The sequence below is a fragment of the Herpailurus yagouaroundi genome, unplaced genomic scaffold (assembly GCF_014898765.1).
Source record: "Herpailurus yagouaroundi ecotype Mexico unplaced genomic scaffold, PumYag 187, whole genome shotgun sequence".
Lineage (NCBI taxonomy): Eukaryota > Metazoa > Chordata > Mammalia > Carnivora > Felidae > Herpailurus > Herpailurus yagouaroundi.
Genome location: NW_024412418.1, coordinates 33,809,331 through 33,828,925, shown reverse-complemented (window position 1 = coordinate 33,828,925; position 19,595 = coordinate 33,809,331). Strand labels below are relative to the sequence as shown.

The following is a 19,595-nucleotide window of genomic DNA, read 5'->3' as shown; positions in this document are numbered from 1 at the left end:
TAAATAAATAAATAAATAAATAAATAAATAAATAACAATAATCCTAAGCCAAGCTCTAGAACACACACAGTGTTTAGGCTAACAGTTTCTGTTCTGCTTTTATTAATGGTCCCCCTTCACAGCCCATTCCTTCAGGCTGGTACCCCAAGACTGCTTCACAGAACTGTGATGTTCACACTAAAAGGCCAACCTGGGGGCGCCTGGGTGGCTCAGTCGGTTAAGCGTCCGACTTCAGCTCAGGTCATGATCTCGCGGCCCGTGAGTTCGAGCCCCGCGTCGGGCTCTGTGCTGACTGCTCAGAGCCTGGAGCCTGTTTCAGATTCTGTGTCTCCCTCTCTCTCTGACCCACCCCCGTTCATGCGCTGTCTCTCTCTGTCTCCAAAAAAAATAAACGTTAAAAAATAAAAAAATAAAAGGCCAACCTGGCTCTGAGAAGCCTTAAGAGTTATAAAATACGCCGCTCTTCTAGTAAAAGGAAAACCACACTTGGCTATTTGTTTAGGGAACAGCAACTTTGTTTTGTTCTTTTTTTATGGTCTGTTGCTGGCCAGAGAAAAATTTTAAGCATTAAGGGTCCGAACATAGGAGGATTTTTTAGAATCTCAATAGTCTGCGTAAGCCTACCATGACACCTCTGGAAAACTCTCATTACATGATGTAAAATCGCAGCTTTAGTTTGTTAAGAGGGCAGGATTCCGAGTGGACCGTGAAATATTTATGTCTCTATGCAGCTCTTTGAAGGAATAATCTTATGTTTTTGTGCCTGTTGTGGGTCAGAGGTTCAGATCAGCACTTCTTTCTGTCACTCCTTATATATTTTACTATAATTTACAGCTCAGCAAGAGGACTCATAAAACAAAAGTGTCTATTTTATTTCAGCAACTAATTCTAGTTAATCAAAGATTTCCAGCCAAACAACCCAGCATGAAACTCTGCATGGAAAATATGAGGAGAACAAAGCATTTTGTCAAATAACACATCTCATGATGTAAACACATATGTCTCTTAAAGGAAATTTTATCGTTTCCACATTATCGGCATACAAAAGGAGCATTCTTGTCGCAGACCTGGTGCGACTGTGGAGGCATCGTCATTGGAAACAAGAGCCTGATTAGGTTCCCACACAGATATGAATAGACTTTCCTTTTTTAGTGAAATAGCTTTTATTCCTTTTTAAAACAGACTGGTAATTGTCACCCTAAAAAACACTGAATTGTACTAGGGCAACATTTGTTTCTGCTCTTTTTTTCCCATCTTTTTAGAATCAGCCAATAGCGTTACTTTCCCTTCTGGTTGGTCCTCTTCTGGAAAGTCTGAGTTAATCCACAGCTGTGTGAATGTGAAAAAGGGACACAGCAGGCAAAGTCTGTTGGGTCTCTTGTCTGCTAATAAAGTGCACAGTCTGCAGGACAGATGTTAAGAGGATCTGTTAAATAAGTCAGTGGCAGAGATCCTGACCTCCGCCAAGGAACATTTTATTATTCCAGAAAGGGGCATAATTGCACAATTAGAAGAACCATAGCTTTTCTTTATAGATTTTTGCTCCTTGCTTCATCATTTGGTTGAAATACAGTATCAAGGTCCATTCACTGAGAAGCAATGTGATAAATATGATTGGGTTTAGTACAAACTTCAGATTACAAGATTTCCCCAAATCCCCAGGAAATGGTTGCACCTTGGCTTTGCTTCAATCTTAAACAGTTTTGTTTATTCTGCATGTATCATTACACTATTTGCACAGTTTCACATGCCACAGGGTACCATTGTACTAAAGGGACTATGAATCTTAGCAAATATAGTTCCCTATTAAATCTAGTGTAATGGGAAATGTAAACTAGAGATCAAATTAATAGAGGAGTATCACATCATAAAGTTGTACGCTATACCTTATACCACTTTACCATTTACGGTGTGAATAAAATCATGTCTGCCACATGCATTGCAAATTCCCAAGTGTGGCGTAAAAGGCACTTTGTGATCTGACCCCTTGCTTACCTTTCCAATCTTACCAACTATTGCTCTTGTACACCTGGCCTGTGCCAGGCTGTCGTTTCCTGAAGGTGCCACGCTGTCTATTGCTTCTATACCTACAGGCATCCTTGCTCTTTGTCTGGGGTGCTCTTTCTCTTCTCTGTTATCTCTGCTGCTCTGTGTCCTTGCCCCATAAACCTAGTGAACTTCCACTCTCTTTTCAAGATTCAATTTTAACACCATCCCATCCATGAAGATTGCCAATATCTCCCCAGGCAGAGCTTAACACTTCTTCCTCCCATAGTGTTTTCATTCTGGATATACATCTATGTTAACAATTATCACATTGTCTACTAGATTGTGGGCCTTCTGACGGCACGGATCAAGGCTTGATCTTAGTATCTTGCAAGTAGCAAATCATACTTACTACACAAATAGGCACTTCATCAACATATGGGGAATTAATGTAGGAGCAGATTAATTATTTAATTTTTTCATGTTAATACAAGTTTATATTCTGGCCTTGTCACTGCTACCATCACTGTTACAGGGTCTTATACTTTAATATACCTTAATATTTTTTTAAAGGATAATCTTCATTAGGTTGGTACATTCAATTGCAAAAAATATATCTCTACAAAAACTCACCCCACCCACTTGCACCTAGAATAGGTGGAAGTTATATTGGGCTATATTGTCCTCTTGGCCACGCTTCAATTTTGATCAATTTGTTTCTTATGAATTTGTTTAAAAGAAGCAATCAAATTTAGTTCTTCACACTGTCGCTTCACAATTCCGCATATCCTAACCCAGGCCACTACCAAAGTATGTGGCTTTGGTCAAGTTAATCCATCTTTCTGGACCTGAGTCTCTTCAAATATAAAACCAAAAGATTCACATAATACTTGACAGTGTATAAAGAACTTTGGATACGGATTTTCTTTTTTATTCTTTACAACTGCCCTTTGGGGTATGTATTACTCCTAATCCCATCTAATGGAATCTGGGCATAGAAAGATTAATTTGGCCATGCTCATGGAACTGGTGGTAGAGTAAGGATTTGACCCTCAAGGCCTCTGGGGGTCTTTCTGGCTCTGGAAATCTATGCAATCTTACGGTCTCATTGTCTATGTGTGAAGGCTTTTCTTTCAATATGGTGCCATTTTTTCTTGGTTAGTGGCAAGTCCAGTCTAAAGTATCTTTTTTGCTGCCTGGCCACCACTTCTTTCTAAAGAGCACTGCATGGGGCCTTATGCTTTTTGAACTCAGGAGCAGTCATTAAGCATAGGTATTAGGACAGAAAGATTTCAAAAAGCCTGTACACAACCAGCTTGGTCAACCAATAAGTGAATATATTTCTATACATATATACCACATGATTAGCCACAGGTTATCTTTTCTTTATCACTTTCAAGTGTTGCTCATTTAGCTGATTTCCTCTCTACGCTATTACCATAAGAGGTCAATAACTTGCTTAGCTTGCTTGCCTAAGACAGTACCTAAAGCATGGAGGATATGCTTTTTAAAATATTTTTTTTATGAATGAATGAATGGATGAGAGATATAAGTATAAGGGTATGGAGACAAATGATGTTTATTGAGTACTTACTGTCTAGTAGATATTGTGCTAGGTGGCTGGATTATGTTACTTCATTTAATCCTTATAATATGGGAGGTATCATTATCTCCATTTCACTGATGAGGAGACTGAGGTGCAGGGGAAGTTATCTCAAGGTCTCATAGCTCTTTTTTTTTTTTCTGGTCACAGAGCTCTGTTAACTGAAGGGGTCTTGAGGAACCAAGAAGCACTGCTTTCTGACAGAAAACATGTCAAAGAGCATCTAGCTGCTGAAAGGTTGTTCCAATACATGGTGGCGAATCATCACCTAATGATACAGTCATCTTCCTGTTTCATAGTAAAGTATATTTGTGTTTGGTAATAGTGTTTTATAACCAGGAGATGTGGCAGAGGTAGATCTAAAGTCAGGAATGGTATGGCTGGATATAGATTAATTATGTATGACTATTTTGCTCTGCGACTAAGAAATGTCTCTTTATTAAAATGATTAAGAAATGCCTCTTTACCAACATGACTGATAAATGGACAGGGAAGAGAAGGTCTTCCACCCAAATTAGTCATATCCAGGCCTCCACTATCTCAACAAAGCTTCTCGCTCTCTCTTGGTTGTGTTACATCTAAGCCAATGATTTAACTGTGCATTATTCAGAGACTGCCCCTTGGGCCCTGGAGCAAACACTTGCTTGGAGGTGAAGAAAATGTTCTGAGCAGGTAAACAGCCACACTGCAGAGAGGGGTGTTTTTTTGTAAGGGGGCTAAGGAACTCCTAAACTCTGGATGGCAATCCCAGTATAGTGAGGACTACTTGGAGCACATGCTTCAATCTATTTACTGACAGTGAGTATTTCTCCTGCCTTTTTTTTTTTTTAAATTTATTTGCTTTTTTTCTTTTTAAGCAGACCAAGTGATACTCCACTGAGAATGCAATGCTAAACCAGTTTTCCTTCAGAGTTTTTCAACTGGGCCTCTGAGAAGGAGTTCGATACAATTCAATGACTGAAGTAATACCTTTGTCCATTTGAGCATTAAATGGCCCGTTGAAATACAGCTTAGTTAGAGGGAATTTCAGAAAATAGTACCTTCTAATTTTTTTTTTTTAATTTCTCTCCCAGCTGATGAGAGCAGAGCTTGGAAAATGCAGTTCAATCACTTTCCACAGCCTCTCAGGTCAGCCTCTCACCAGTGTTAATTAAATATAACCCCCTTAGAATACGAGAGGTTAAGTGAGAGCAATGCTGTGTTCTTCTCCAATATACTACCGTGAACACAAATGGCCATAATCTGTTTATAAGAAGGCTTCCTTGAGCACAGAGGTCTCACTAATGAAAAACTATAAGAGGAAAAGCTACATAATATGTCAACTGTTCATCACAAAGTATATTTTAAACTACCTGTTTCTATACCCATTGTGTTTAAATAACACATATCATAAAGGAAATTGGTGTAACAGATGGTTTCGGCTCTGGGTAGCAAATGGAGACCAGTTTTCAATGTGATAAAGTAAAACTGTAAAAGCCAGCACGTATTTCAGTACCTAAAAGTCTTCCTTCCCCTCAAGTTAGAAAAATTTCCCCCAATAGCTGCAAGTATTAGTGTATTTTCTCTTTTTAGCAGATGCTGTATCTTCTGTAGCACAACTTGACCAGACTCTAAAACTGGAAAATTGCTGAAATAATGGTTCTATACCAGCTATTTTCAATTAGAAGTCTTTTTAAGCTATTGGGTTTACAGTTCCATACACTGTCCAGAGCTATTTGTAAACTAAATCACTTAAAATAAAGCTCTTTAATAATCTGTAATTAGTCTTGTCTCTCTGAACATGACTTTACTGTAAAGGCTCCTTCCTGACTCTCCTATTGTCCCAAGATTGCTGAGAAGAAAGCAGCCAAGCGATAATTCAACATTATTGCTGCTTCAGTGCACTAATCGCTTAAAGAGCAGCAAAGACTCTGTGCTCTCTGCCCCACAGCCCCAGCAGCCTCCTGGCCTGAGGCAGGCATCCCGACCCAGCCATGGCCAGATGTCAAGAGGAATCCCCAGCTCCTGATGCAGCAGGCGCTCCATTCCAGTATGGTCAAACATCTGCTTCCTCTGCTGGCATGCAACCTGCTGAACATGCTCAGAGGGCAGCACAGGCTAGGGATGGGCAAGGACACACTCCCCAGCTACTCCTGGAGACTCATCAAAACTTTGAAATTATAAGACAGCTCCAGAAACTCTCAGAAGAATAGAGCTATGGCATTCAGGAAGAACATTCTAAGCATTTTCCTCAAAAGAAAACTACAAAATAAGATAACTCAGATTTCATGATAGGTCTTCTTATCCTTGTTAAATTCTGTTAGGCTTGAAGTTTCTTCTGGCCACCTAACTGGAAATCTGGAAACTACATGAACTCTCTGGGATTCTGAGAATGTCATGTTCACTTTGAAACTTTCCCCTTTTGTAATTTAATTAAACTACATTTAATTCACTTGAATATTGTAAGAGGGGAATAAGTTATGCAAGAAAGCATCTAAATGACTGTGCTTCCTACATATCGGTCAGCAGAGTTTAAAGCAAAGAATCCCGGTCAAAACACACTTAAACCATCTATTATGGTCCTATTTTGTTTAATAGATGAGTAATCTGGTTCAAGTTACTTGATCCATCGAAACTTCACTTTCTTCTTCTAAACCATGGGGATAATATTAAAGCACACTTATTATAAAACCTAAATATATAATTAATAATTATATAATATATAATAATGTAGTATATAACATACAATTAAACTATAAAAAATACAATATGTATTATATGTGTTTGTATGTGTGTATCTGTATACATATAAATAATATCCATACTATTCTTATAACTGTTTTGTTTTGTTTTGTTTTTAGAAAGAAATTCAGGTTTCCTTTGTTAACATCCAATTCACACATCAAATACAGGTTTCCTGCCAAGAATGATTCCACTCATCCTATGGGATCTCCATAAATAGCATCCATAAAAACTAACAAACATTCCCAGGTCCTCACCAAATTTCATACTTACTTCACTCTGAAAGACAGACTTACTTATATACTATTATAATCAGAAATAATATTCCTTTACTGAAAGTCAGAGTATATGGTGTGCTTAATACAATTGAAAAGATGAGCTTGAGGAGAATTGTCAGTGTTCTAGCCAGAAGTGACTGCTGGAATAAAATTCTTAGTCTTGAAGACCAAAGCGAAGCTGAGGATAAACAATCGAGTAAGTCTGTGTTTAAAAATCTGCCCATCCAGGTTCAGATGTATAGGTAGATAGATAAGAAAGGTATTTCCATTAAGACAGGTAAGATTTGCAATCCTAACTCTTTATCATACATTTCTTTCTGCATTTTCTCTTTCCCCACTAGAATGTAAACTCCGTGAGAGCAAGGACTTTGTTTTATTCACTGCTATTTCCTCAATATCTAAAACAGGTTTTCTCAAACTCAGCACTAGTGATATTTTAGACCAGATAATTTTTGTTGGTTGGGGTGGGGGGCTTTCCCCTCCATTGTAGGATATTCGGCAGCATCCCTAAAGGCTTTACCCACTAGATGCCAGTAGTATCTCCACCCTCATCCCCAAGTCATAACAAATAACATTGTCTCCATTGTCAACTGAACCCTAGGGGGCAACATTGCCTCCCACTGAGGGTCACTGGTCTAGAATAATACTTGGCATGTAATAGGCACTGAGTAATTATTTGTTGAATAGTTGAATGATTAAATTTGTTATGTTTGAATTTTCATACAAACTTTTCCAAATTTCCTGAGCATGATCATTTATAAGCTCCTCTTAGATTTTGATACAATAACACATTGAAACAGTCATAATCAAAGCAATAGTGTAATTTTGAGTAGTAAGAATTAAAAGAGAAAAGCTGTAATACTTCATTCTTACTTTAATTTAAATGAGTAAATGAATTAGAGTGAGAATTTGATAAATATCCCCAAAACGGATATTCTAGATTAAAAACAACTCTATTTCAAATGGGCTTTGAATGAATACTGTATGTTTGCATTTTGTAGAATTTGAGATAGTCAACACATGTATACATTTTAAGCAATAACATTTTTATGCATATCAATCATTTATTTATTTTTGTTTTAGTTCATACTGCTCAAGGTCAATAGCATTAGGGACATTACTGATAAGGTACCCAAGGATCATAGTCTAGATTAATTTATATATTACGACATCAAAGTTTGGTTACATGTATCATAGCTGGTGCTATAAGAGAAATATGCAACGAGGAATGAACTCAGTGCAGTTTCCTGGAATTAAAGAATTCTGATTTAAGTCCTAAATTTACCAAATGACCAAAAGGAAGGAGGTCTTGGGAAATTTATTTGGCTCTATTTTGCCTCCATTTTTTAGTGTATAAAAAGGAAATGCAAATATTTGGCCAACCTCACATTTAATAATTATAAATATAAAGATATCGGTATTTATAAAACTAAAAAAAAAAAAAAAAAGCTAAATTAATGCCTCTCAGTCTGACTCAAGATGACCCTACTGATGTCATCAATTATAAAGGAGCAATGAAAAATTGAATATACAATGATTTTTTAAATCTACACAGCAACCAGTAGAGTAACAGTAGATTTTTGGGTTTATTTATATTTAGGAAAGAATCCACTATTAGTGCCATTTAGGCTTGGAAGTTTGTGTGTAGGTAGGTAAGAGAATCCAGTTAATATCCTAATCCTAATAATCTAGAACAGTCAAAATAAAGCATGATTGTTTCAAATCAGTGTAGAGAGCTTAAATTGTTATAAATTTCTGTGAATTTACAGTTTAGATGGATTTGCACAAATATACATATCTGTAGCATATGAACTTTTCTACAAATAAAAGATAAAGGAAAATTGGCAGAGTAGTATTAACTATGTGCCAGCTCTAGTGGTCAGTTTTGTCCGTCCACTGGGGCATGTCTGTTAGGGGAATCCATCCAACTGTAGCTTCTCAATCTCTTTTAATTAAAATATCATTAAAATATTTTTGGATTGGAAGAATTAATATTGTTAAAATACCCACACTACCCAAAGCAATCTACAGATTCAATGCAATCCCTATCAAAATCCTAATGGCATTTTTTACAAAAACAGAAAAAAAAAACCCTAAAATTCATATGTAACCACAAAAGACCCTGAATAGCCACAGCAATCTTCAACAAGAATGAAGTTGGAACTATCACACTTCCTAATTTCAAAACATATAGTTTTCAATAAATGGTATTGGGAAAACTGAATATCCACATGCAAAATAATTAAATTGGACCTCTATCTTAAACCATACATAAGAATTAACTTGAAATGGATTAAAGACTGAAATGTAAGACTTGAAATCAAGATCTCGAAGAGGTATCTTCATTCCCATGTTCACTGAAGCATTATTCACAATAGCCAAGGTATGGAAGCAACCTAAACGCCCATTGGTGGATGACTAGATAAAGAAAATGTGGTATATACATAAAATGGAATATTATTTAGCCTTAAGAAAGGAGGAAATCCTGCCATTTGTGATGGTGTGGATGAACTTGTAGGACATTATGCTAAATTAAATACACCAGACACAGAATAACAAATACTGTGTAATATGACTTACATGAGGAATCTAAAATAGTCTGACTCATAGAGGTAGAGAATAGAATGGGGTTGAAAGGAGTGGGGGAAGAGGGAATGGGAGGTATTAGTCAAAGAGCACAAAGTGTCAGTTAGAGATCTACTATATAGCATAGAGCATATGGTTCAGAATTCTGTACTGTATACTTAAAAACTTACTATGATGGTAGATCTTATGTCATATATTCCTATCACACAAGGTAATAATAATAATAACAATAATAATAATAATAATAATAGTGGGTGATGAATACGTTTATGGCATAGTTTGTGATATGGTTTCATGGATGTGTACTTATCTCCAAACTCATCCAATTGTATGTAATAAATATGTGCAGCTTTTTGTATGCCAATCATACCTCAATAAGGTGATTTTTAAAAACAATTTTGTCCTGCTCAGTCTGTTCTGTTACCTGACATGTCAAAATATTTCACCATATCTTTTTCTGATTTAAATTTCCTAAATGTTGCATATCCTGACTTATTCTATGATTGGAAACTGGAGTGAAGCATTTCTGAAAACACTAGAATGTTTTGCTTTCAAACCTTCCAATGTATCCTGAATCACACCATCTTTCTGATTTCCCAGGTAGCCCCTTATAACATACACACATACAGATACATAATACATGATACCAACCAAACAATACTTTGAAACTCCAGTTTGGTAAAAAGTAAAAAGAGGAATAAAAATACCTGTCACTATTTTAGAAACCATTGCATCTTACAAGCCGTCTATTTAAATACAAGTATTCACACACTGGGAGCTCCCTGTTGAGTAGATTAATTAGTGAGGCTGGAGCTAAATGCATGTTGGTAGAAATCTTACATTAAGAGAGATAGAGAACTGCACTAATTTTCTAATTCCAAGGTTCTGGGCTCCTGGTAAACCATCTCTGTGAGCACACCTGAGCATCCCATCAATCACATAACTTAAACACAGTGATTAACAGGGCTTGGATGTGAGAAAAGCCATACTTTCTCAACTTTTAGGCATTACCTTAAAACCTACTGAAAATCACATTTCTAAAAGAAAATCCAGTTTGCCCAATGTTTCAATGTGTGGGTAGGTATAAACTTACTCTGTTCAACTGAATAGAAGTTCAACTTCAAAACACTAGGAAATGTCTTCATATTTTGCACCCTTCTTTTTTTTAAAGCTTATTTATTTATTTTTGAGAAAGAGCGAGGAGGAGCAGAGAGAGAAGGATAGAGAGAATCCCAAGCAGGCTCCATGCTGTCAGCACAGAGCCCAACGTGGGGCTGGATCTCAGGAACCATGAGATCATGACCTGAGCAAAATCAAGAGTCAGACGCTTAACCAACTGAGCCACCCAGGCACCCTGCACCCTTCTTTGACCTGCCTATATTTCTTTAACCTCCATCAAGATTCACTTGATACCTGGTGTTTTTTAAGAGCATACCTAAAAATAAAAATCTGTTTATATGAAATAGGGCCTCACTAAAAACAGGGCACCTGACTGAACATATCCAAGAAAAATGTTTTCAGAGCAACTTGGGTCCCAGATAGCAACCAAAGATGATATTCATTAATTCATTCATTTCACCAAATGCTATGCCAGGCAATATTGGGGATTCAACAGTAAACAAAAGAGACCAAATCCCTGAATGCAGTGACTTACATTCTAGTAGATTGGAGCTGCCCCTCAGAAGTACTTCAGGCAGCAAAGGTGGAATAAAACTGCTTATTGGAATGTTGGAAAGTGTTTTCCTATTTTGCTGATTTTTTTTTTTTTGGAAATCTAATACATGACTCCTTATCCCACTTACTATTCACAACAAACCTTAAAAATGATTATATCCCCCTTTTACAAAAAAAAAAAAAAAGCAATTAGAGAACAGTATAGGACAACATAGCAAGTAACAGTGGAAACTCTTTCAAGATTCTGATTCCAAAGCGGAGTTCATTCCATTAGTCCATAGCTCATCTACTCCCAGTTGTAATGGTATTCCCGAGTTCCATCACACTCTTAAGTCAAAGGGGGTGAGGGCAGGCTGATTAATGGAAAAGCAAGCATTTCCCCTCAAAGCACAACTCCATTGTTGGCATCCTCAAAACAAGCTTTGAATCAGTGCATTCCTTTTTCTCCACTGGGTAGCTAGTAATAGGTCACTCTAATCAACTCTTTATTCAACTCTCTATTAGAAGTCACAACCTCCCAAGCTTACCCAGAAAAACTAACTCACCCTCTTGTTTCTCTAAAGCACTGAGGCATGTTTACAACTGCAAACAAGAAAATAGGGTATGAGCCAGAGAAGAGCATCTGAATACAATATCATAAAGATTCAGGCTGGAACTGAAATAGAATTAGAGCATTCTCAAGGTTGATGGGTACTTCTTCACGTTCCATTTGTAGCATGAAAATTGACAATATCATTTAAATAAAATATGTGTTTGCATTTACTTCTGCAAAAACTTCAATTGTTCTCCTCCATCTTTGCAAACTTGGCAAGACTTTAATAGTTTCATTTAAGAGTAACTTACAATTTATAGGTTTTCCTAGTGTTTTAAGGCTCTAATTATACTCCTTTCCTCAAATCTCCCCTAAAGTACACATAATGCTCATCAAATAAAAGTGAAGATGTACTTATATTGATATTTTTCAAATTTTCATATTTAATTCCTTTCATTTTAGGCTACTACCCATACTATCATTATAAGAATTTGTCTGTTAAAATATGTTCCAACTAAAGCTTGGTAGGCTTTGAATGCTCGATAAAAATCATTCTCTGAGGCTAATGAAGACAGAAACTCTGCCTGTAACAATGTTAAGTTTGTTTTCACTGGTGATTCACAGAAGTGAGCAATCTGTCAGTAATACATTGAGTGAAATTACTTGTCTTGTAGGAATAACTGCTGACAGTCACTTTATCTCAGGGCTGACCCAAACATATCCCTGCTGACAAACAAATTACTATGTCTAACTTTGAAAAGGTAACTAGCTTGTTTTTAATTTTGATTGGTCTTTCAGAATACCCTATACATATACTCAGTCCCATCCTTCATTGTATTAAAAAAAAGCCACAAAAAGTGTTTTGGGGGGACAGGTGTGAATTAATGAGAAAGAAAAAAAAAGGAAGGAAAGAAAAACTCCATCATTTGGCACTAAGAAAAAGAACTGTGATTGCTTCTTTCCAAGACCATTATGCAGATAAAACTGGTAAGTGCGTCTACCCAACATTAAGACTGGCAGGGCTGCCAGTGACTGACTGGGTGAGTGAACACATTACTGAGACAGTATTGTAGGAATTAATTTTCTTCAATAAAGTGATTTTTAAGGCTCATATATTTCACAATCTAAACATATGTCACCGTTTCATAAACAAAATAAATGGATTAAAATAATACATTACCAATATGCTGACATGTGGAGATATTTTAATTAGAAATTCTTAAGCTGTGTGATATTTAACTGCTGTATTTGCTAAAGAGAAGCATGCATCATTTAATAAGAAGGCATGAGACAGGTGTATCACTTTGCACGATATGGTAGGGATTGTATTTAACATAAGCTACATCTATGAAGCAACATTACTCCCAATTAAAAACAAAACAAAATAAAATTACTTTTAAGGATCTATCATATTGAAAGTAACCACATATAATTAATTGATACATTAAAACCACTTTTTCATTAAGGAAAAAAAAGAAGTAACTCAGAGCTTAGATTCTGAGATAATATTTCTTCAGAAACAATTTAACATCTTAGCTATTTAAAGGCCATATTTACATGACTGCCTCATTATACTGGTCCCCCTCCCTTAACATTCTTTTTGATGTACTTGAAGGACCAATGCTAACATAGCTGAGGAAAGCAAATGGCAACTGGTCCTGAAATTTATACGGGTAGAGAATTGGAATAAGTAGCAATATAATATATTGTTTACTGTAGCAAGTGCCCTCTGTTCTCTAAAGGTCAAAAGCACTGTAACCTTAGAGTTACAGTTTCTGATTGTTCCCAGGGTTAAATACATTATCAAAATTAATGGTTCAAGCCCCTCAACCTTCAGATATATGAGTATTCATGCCTCCATCTGCTGAACTGTTCAACTAAAAATAGCATTCTTCGGCCTTCTCTCTCCTAATATTGTGCCCCTGAGGCAGAGAAAACCATGCCTTAGATCAGCACAGAGGACCAAAAAAAAAAAAAAAAAAAAAAGAAAGAAAAAGACAAAGAAAAGAAAAGAAAGGAAAAAAAAGAAAAGTCTTTCCTGTATCTTCCTTATTTTAAAGAAAGAAAGAAAACTGTAATATGCTAATGTAAGGAGGGTCTTTCCACTTTAAATACCTTTTTTATACTTGATAAGAAAATTTCAGGCTTTCCGTCTAGAACTATAAATGCTGTTAAAATTTATCCAGGCTCATTAATGTTAAAAGTGACAACCTTCGAAGAACAAATTAGCTGTGACATCAGGTAGAGAGGACCAGTTCTGAGCAATGCAGCCAGATGTATACGAAAGTGGTGAGGTAGGGTGATGGTGGCATGCATATGTTATGGGCTTTTCTTCCTAAGAATCTCTGTTTAGAAATAAAACCAGTTAACATAATTGTAATGTTTCCTTAGTATCAACAGTCTATCATAACCATGATTGGTAACAGGGTTGTAACATTTTTGCTTGTCAAAGGAAGGGAGAATTAGAAAAGAAAGCAGACTTCAAAATCAATAAAGCAGATACTGTTAAATATTCTCTCTACTTTTGCTTAATATTTAAAATGTTAAATGTCTGGAGTAGCTTAGATATGTGTGTCTACTGTGCTTTTTGTGGGTGTCCCAATAAACATGTGATACTCATACCAGACAAATTTGGGAAACTTGCCTTTTAAACAAGGTCAGCCTTTTCTCACCAGTGTACCATATAAGCAAACAGAGCAGGAGTTTCCTGACATGCAGGGGGGCAGGGGGGAAGGTGCAAAAAATGAAAGCAAAGAAACAGAGTGAGAATAATAAAAAAAATCCAGAAAACTTTCAAATGGGCAAAGTTGGCAAAGTCTGAGGAGGTCCTGCACGAAGGGGCTCTATTTATCCTAATGAAAGTGACAGGCATATGGCAGAGGTTGTGCTTCTAGATCAGCATTGCTACAGAACTACATAATTCTGGCACTCATATACATGACATCATAATTTCCAGAAACCCAACAGAAGCCAGATTTGACAGCACCGGGGGTCGGTGATGGTGTCAGGGAGAGAAGTCAATCTAAGTGAAAAATTAGCAAAAGAAGTGATTGGGTAGCAAACTGCTACCAGAAAAAGGCTGCTGGGCTAGATCTCAACACCTCAAGCGAAAATAAAAGTCAAAGGGAGGAAGTCTTGAATTTGAGCCAGGACCACCTGCTTTCACATTCATCCAAGCACTTAAACATTTAACAAACTATCTGTCCTGAGTGGGTAAGCTTGTTAACTGTCATCACACAGAAAGTCTTGTCCCTAATATGCAGTTATCTCTCCATTTTAGCAATCCCATGCCTGGTAGATCTTCAGAATGTCCAGAAATACAGCCCCTTCTCTATAGCCAAAAGAAAGCCTTACAGAAGAAATCCCTTCTTACTCTATAGAAGATAGCAGATACTTTGACTGTATATGCCTGGTCATGTCTGGGTGGGAACCCCCCCATATACTTCTTATATCAAAGTGAAAGGGAAAGAGGAAGGCAGGCCACAAACTTGGGAACTCTTCCTCAGGCTACTTCCAAGGTGGCTTTTGATCTTGTCTTCTTTTTTCTTCTTAGGAGTGAGCCTTCTCTATTATTTTTCAAAAATACAGATTCATAAGCAGCAGAGAAGATAATGCCAAAGGGATACTCTATTTATTATATAGTATTTGATACATATAGACTGCCAGAGCCAATAGGACTTGCATTTATACGTCACTTTGCTAGATGTAATTTTTTTCTTTTCTTTTCTTTTTTTTTGAGTTGAGTTTCCCATCCTAGGTTAGAATATAAAATTTAGTATTAGATCTAACCTAGTAAGTTATAGTGTGTTTCAGTCTGAGCAGCCTGTCTCAATTTGTGTGTGTGTGTATGTGTGTGTGTATGCATGTGTGTATGTGCGGTGTGTGTGCGTTTGCATGTATGTGTGTATGTGTGTGTGTGTGTGTGTGTGTGTGTGTGTGTGTGTGTGTGTGTGATTCAAACAGATAACTGGCAACCCTTCAGTAGCTGATAATCCTGGAGAGGAACTCCAGTGATATAAGAAATCAAGCATGAAATTATAAAGAAGGACTAGACACCTATGGCAGAAAAGGGTTTGGTTTTCAAAATAGCCATAAAAACCATCTTCTCCAGGTGGTAAGAATATCCCACAAAAACAACCAAGAGCTTTATTGGAAGTTAAATATGAAAGGGACACAACAGAAGTCAATGGGGCAAAAAGCAACCAGTCAGGCCCAGACACCCAGCCCTACCTCAGCCAGAGAAAACAAAATTTGGAAACTTGAATTAGACAGAGTCAGAAATCCTAGGTACTAACTCTAACTCCGGGAATATTGTGCAGCCTTGGTCTCTCTGAGCCTCTGTTGTTTTGTCTATACAAGCAGAATTATATTTTATCAACTTTGCAGCATGTTATATGGTCAGATGAGATTTTTTAAATGTTTAAGTATTTTTAAACTCTATACTACACTATACTTAAGAGGAACAAAAAAGTAAGGGAAAGGGCAGTGGTTTTGAAGGCACTTGTAAAGAATTTGCCTAAATATATAGCAATAAACAACCTAGGTCATTAGGGGCATTGGTCTGGGCCTTGCCTTTTTCTTTAAAAGAAAAGGAGCAAAAATGAGCCTCCTCAGGAATAAGAAAAAGGGAAAGGTCACATTTCAGTGTTTAGGTTGAGTGTTTGCCACTTAAAAAAAGAAAAATGCCTAGAATATGACTGAACAATCCAGTCCCCCACCCAATGAAGCACCAATGGAAGCATTCATACCTCAATCTGTTTGTGGTTGTAAGAGTGGCCACCACCATGTTCAAAGGTGTCCAAACTCCTGCCAAAACGGTCACTTAGGCCCTTTAGCCTTGGGTTAATTTGTGGGTGGGAGACATGACCCTTCTGTTTAGTAGCATATTCAGAAAAAAAAAAAAAAAAAGACAAAACATACTGTCAGAACTCATGAAACAGAACACATATTTCTAAATCCAGGGTACTGACCACACCAAAGAATAGAAAGTAGAAGGCTTAGGACCAAGACACTCTCTTTCATAGGAACTTTGTTATAGGACCAAGCAATGGTACTGGTTTCATACTTCTGCCTCTGACTCAAGAAGACATTCTATAGCATAGCTATGGGAAAAGGAGAAACAGATTAGGTTTATTACAAGTGAGGTTTCCGTTTAGGTTTTTCTAACTGCAGTTCCAGTGTTAGCAGTGGGGAAGGTAAAGTTTTGGAAGAGAGGTGGGTTGCTGATACTGTTAGGCAAAATTCCTAGCTCTGGTAGGCTATCCATAATAGGTAACATCAGCAAGGCTTACAGGATGAGGCTTATGACAAAAACTCAGACAACTGCAAAAATTATTTATTTGCAGACCTAGTTTAAAATGCTCACAATGATGTTTTCTCATGGTAAAATATTTGCGCATCTCTTATATCCAAGCCATATAGGGAATAGCAAAGAAGAAAAAAAAATGCCTAGCCAGATGCTATTCCTGGTAAGAAAATTCAAAAATAATCAGAGTAAATTAAAAGAATAAAAGACTATCTTTAAACTTTCCACTGTACTGAAATTCAAGTTCTTCACTATCATGTATTTTCTAAATGTTCAAATACTGAAAGTTTAACCATTATTTCAATGATATCATTGTTTGTTTTTGTTAAAATATGTATTCATATTTAAAGTCAACGTCCCATTAAAACAGCAGTGTTAGAAGGATGTAAAGATCACCTGGTCCTGTTGTAAACCCCTCACTTTACTGTGAAGAAGATAAAGTACAAATGTTTTTTTATCCACCTTCCAAAACACTTTCTTCACAAGCTTGGCATATAAGTAAAGAACCCTAATCCAGAACTTGGTCAGATACCATGCCCAGACTTTCAACTTGGCATGAAGATAAAAATGAGAATGAGAGTACACATTTCTAGAGCAGTATGTTTACATATTACCAAATAGTTAAGGTAATTTGATAATAACTCCCTATTCTGTAAGCTACAAGAAATAAAATACCCAACAGTGTTTTCTGCTTTGATGTTTATGTGTAAAAGATAGTCAGGACATAAATGGAGACATGGATGGAAAATTGATAAGGAAAAAGCTGACATATCCAATAGCAACCAGCAATAAAAATTTGTAAAACCATTAACTCACTTGATAGAAAATACATAGTACTAAGTCATAATATCATTTTTCCTTTAAAAATACTGAAATTGGCAGTTTCCTCTCCTATTTTCAGTACAGTAAGTACACAAGGTGTTAATCCTTCTAGGCTATGCTTAAAAATTTTTTAACACTCAGGCCATTATTTAGCATACAGCTGGTTAGCAGTTTTCCACTAAGGAACTGGCTTGTATCCCACAGTTTTTTCTTCTGTCACTTACCTGGAGCTGTAAAGGGCTGAGTCCAGAAGTAGCAGCAGCTGCCATTGTTGATGAAATGAACTGTACAGGGTAGTTATCACCTGTCGGAAAGAACAATGCATACAGGTTTAGACAATGCACAGGGAATAGCAGCAGACAAGTACAAACATGGTTCTTGGATTGCCTGAGCTTTACAACATTGCTCTAAGCCCAAACATCTGCAGAAACAAAAGGCTTAGTTGGGCATAGACTTGCAGTGTTGCCTTGGAACTTTTTGTTAACAGATAGCTGGTAGGCAAACTGGCAAAACATGAATGTGATGTTAAAAAAATTAAATGTGCAATTCAAGCATGTTCACTCCATTACAAATCTTGTAATACATCATTTTTTTAAGAGTAAAAAAATATCTTAAAGCCAGGCTGACAGTTCACTGAGAAAGTATTAAGGTTTTTATGTTAGAACAACAAAAAGTTTTGGCTTGGTAGACAAGGCAGAGTATTAGAGTCCAAAAAAGATTATGAGCTATTGACTGTCCATAGCCCCAAATTTTATCTTAAAAAAAAATAAAGAAAAAAAATTTTAAAGATGCAACGTCTTTTGTTTGATGGGGTGAGTAGGAAGCTAATCTTATCTGCCAACATTCTATGAAGTGCCTGGTATCGCAAAGAGAGTGGAAACCATATTCTACATGGGATATTTGTACTAAAGGTCTGGTAGAGATTGAACACGGTCCAGCTGAGATCAAGGCTATATCTTAATGTCTTACTCCATACCACTCCTGAGAAGGGCAATAAAATACTTTCTGTGACCTGAGAACACAGACTGTGTGCAGTGACGTGAAGAACCAAGAGAAAGTAATGAAGAATGTATTGTGATAGTGGTAACTGAAGTCAAAATTAATACTTGTGGATAAATTACACAATATCAGTGATTTAATGGAGTATCACTTTGGCTGCAGCTACTTATTTAAAGTCAGTGTTATGTACTATCTCTAGGCTATATTTTAATAGGCTGTTCCTCCACACATTTTTGACATTTGTAATAATCATGCTGTTTTGCATGAACTTTTCCACACCGAAAGCTGAATGTAATAATGAAGAGAGAGTGTAGAAAGAATCACAGTAATAAAGGTAGTCAATTGGAAAGCAATAAAATCTCTTTTTTCTGCATGGACACTGATACCTGGAGCCTTCCTGGCGCTCCCGGTTCCCTGGAACTCATCCTGCTTGCCACATGAAGTGCTACTCAGCTGGCCCAATGTAAATGTTAAGTTGCTTTCACTTTTAACAAATTGTGAGCTTCTAATCTACACAGTCTCTTTGCATCATATCCATAATACCTCATCAGACCATTGAGCACAGTGTGTGCTTGTACACAGTCCAGTAACAATTGGCTTCTGATTGCATATGGAGCACTGCTACAATGCATTCACTCACACTATATTGTGCTGGTCTCCTATGGAGTAATGTTCAAAATATCTGATCTTGTTTTTCCCCTTCCATGAGGCTGATTTTGGTTTGCAGGGCTACATGAGCTTTTTAAAAAGGATAACTAGGCCAAATTATTTTTTATAGTAAATGACTGTTGCTTTATGCTTAAATAATTCTGCTGATCTTCTTGATATTTAAACTAAATTATCTGAAGAAAGAATGTCCTAATTTAAGTCAAATAGTATTTCTTTAGTTGATATCTTATCAGGTTCAAAAAAAAAATCACAAAACGATACTGAATTAATGATGCTTCAAAAATAGGAGAAAAAAAATCGCCATTCCAACCATCAACATGGACTGCCTCCCGGAACATTTTAGAGCTGTTCTTTCTTTAAATATCATGCATTATTCATACTAACTCTAAACCACAACCCCCCTCCCTGTAAGTTTAATAC

General features: G+C 36.6%; 1 protein-coding gene across 17 annotated transcripts in view; it reads right to left on the bottom strand.

The window, feature by feature from the left end:
- The window catches only part of SOX6 (SRY-box transcription factor 6), a 626,712-nt gene that overhangs the window by 102,079 nt on the left and 505,038 nt on the right, over positions 1 to 19,595 (bottom strand). For 11 of the 17 annotated variants that reach the window (XM_040495726.1, XM_040495729.1, XM_040495727.1 and 8 more), the window contains 2 exons: positions 17,732 to 17,811; positions 16,129 to 16,251 (listed from right to left, as the gene is read on the bottom strand). In XM_040495726.1, the coding sequence (XP_040351660.1) occupies positions 16,129 to 16,251; positions 17,732 to 17,811 (203 nt within the window). The remainder of the gene's footprint in view (positions 1 to 16,128; positions 16,252 to 17,731; positions 17,812 to 19,595) is intronic. The other 6 variants (XM_040495733.1, XM_040495738.1, XM_040495735.1 and 3 more) reach the window with 1 other exon arrangement.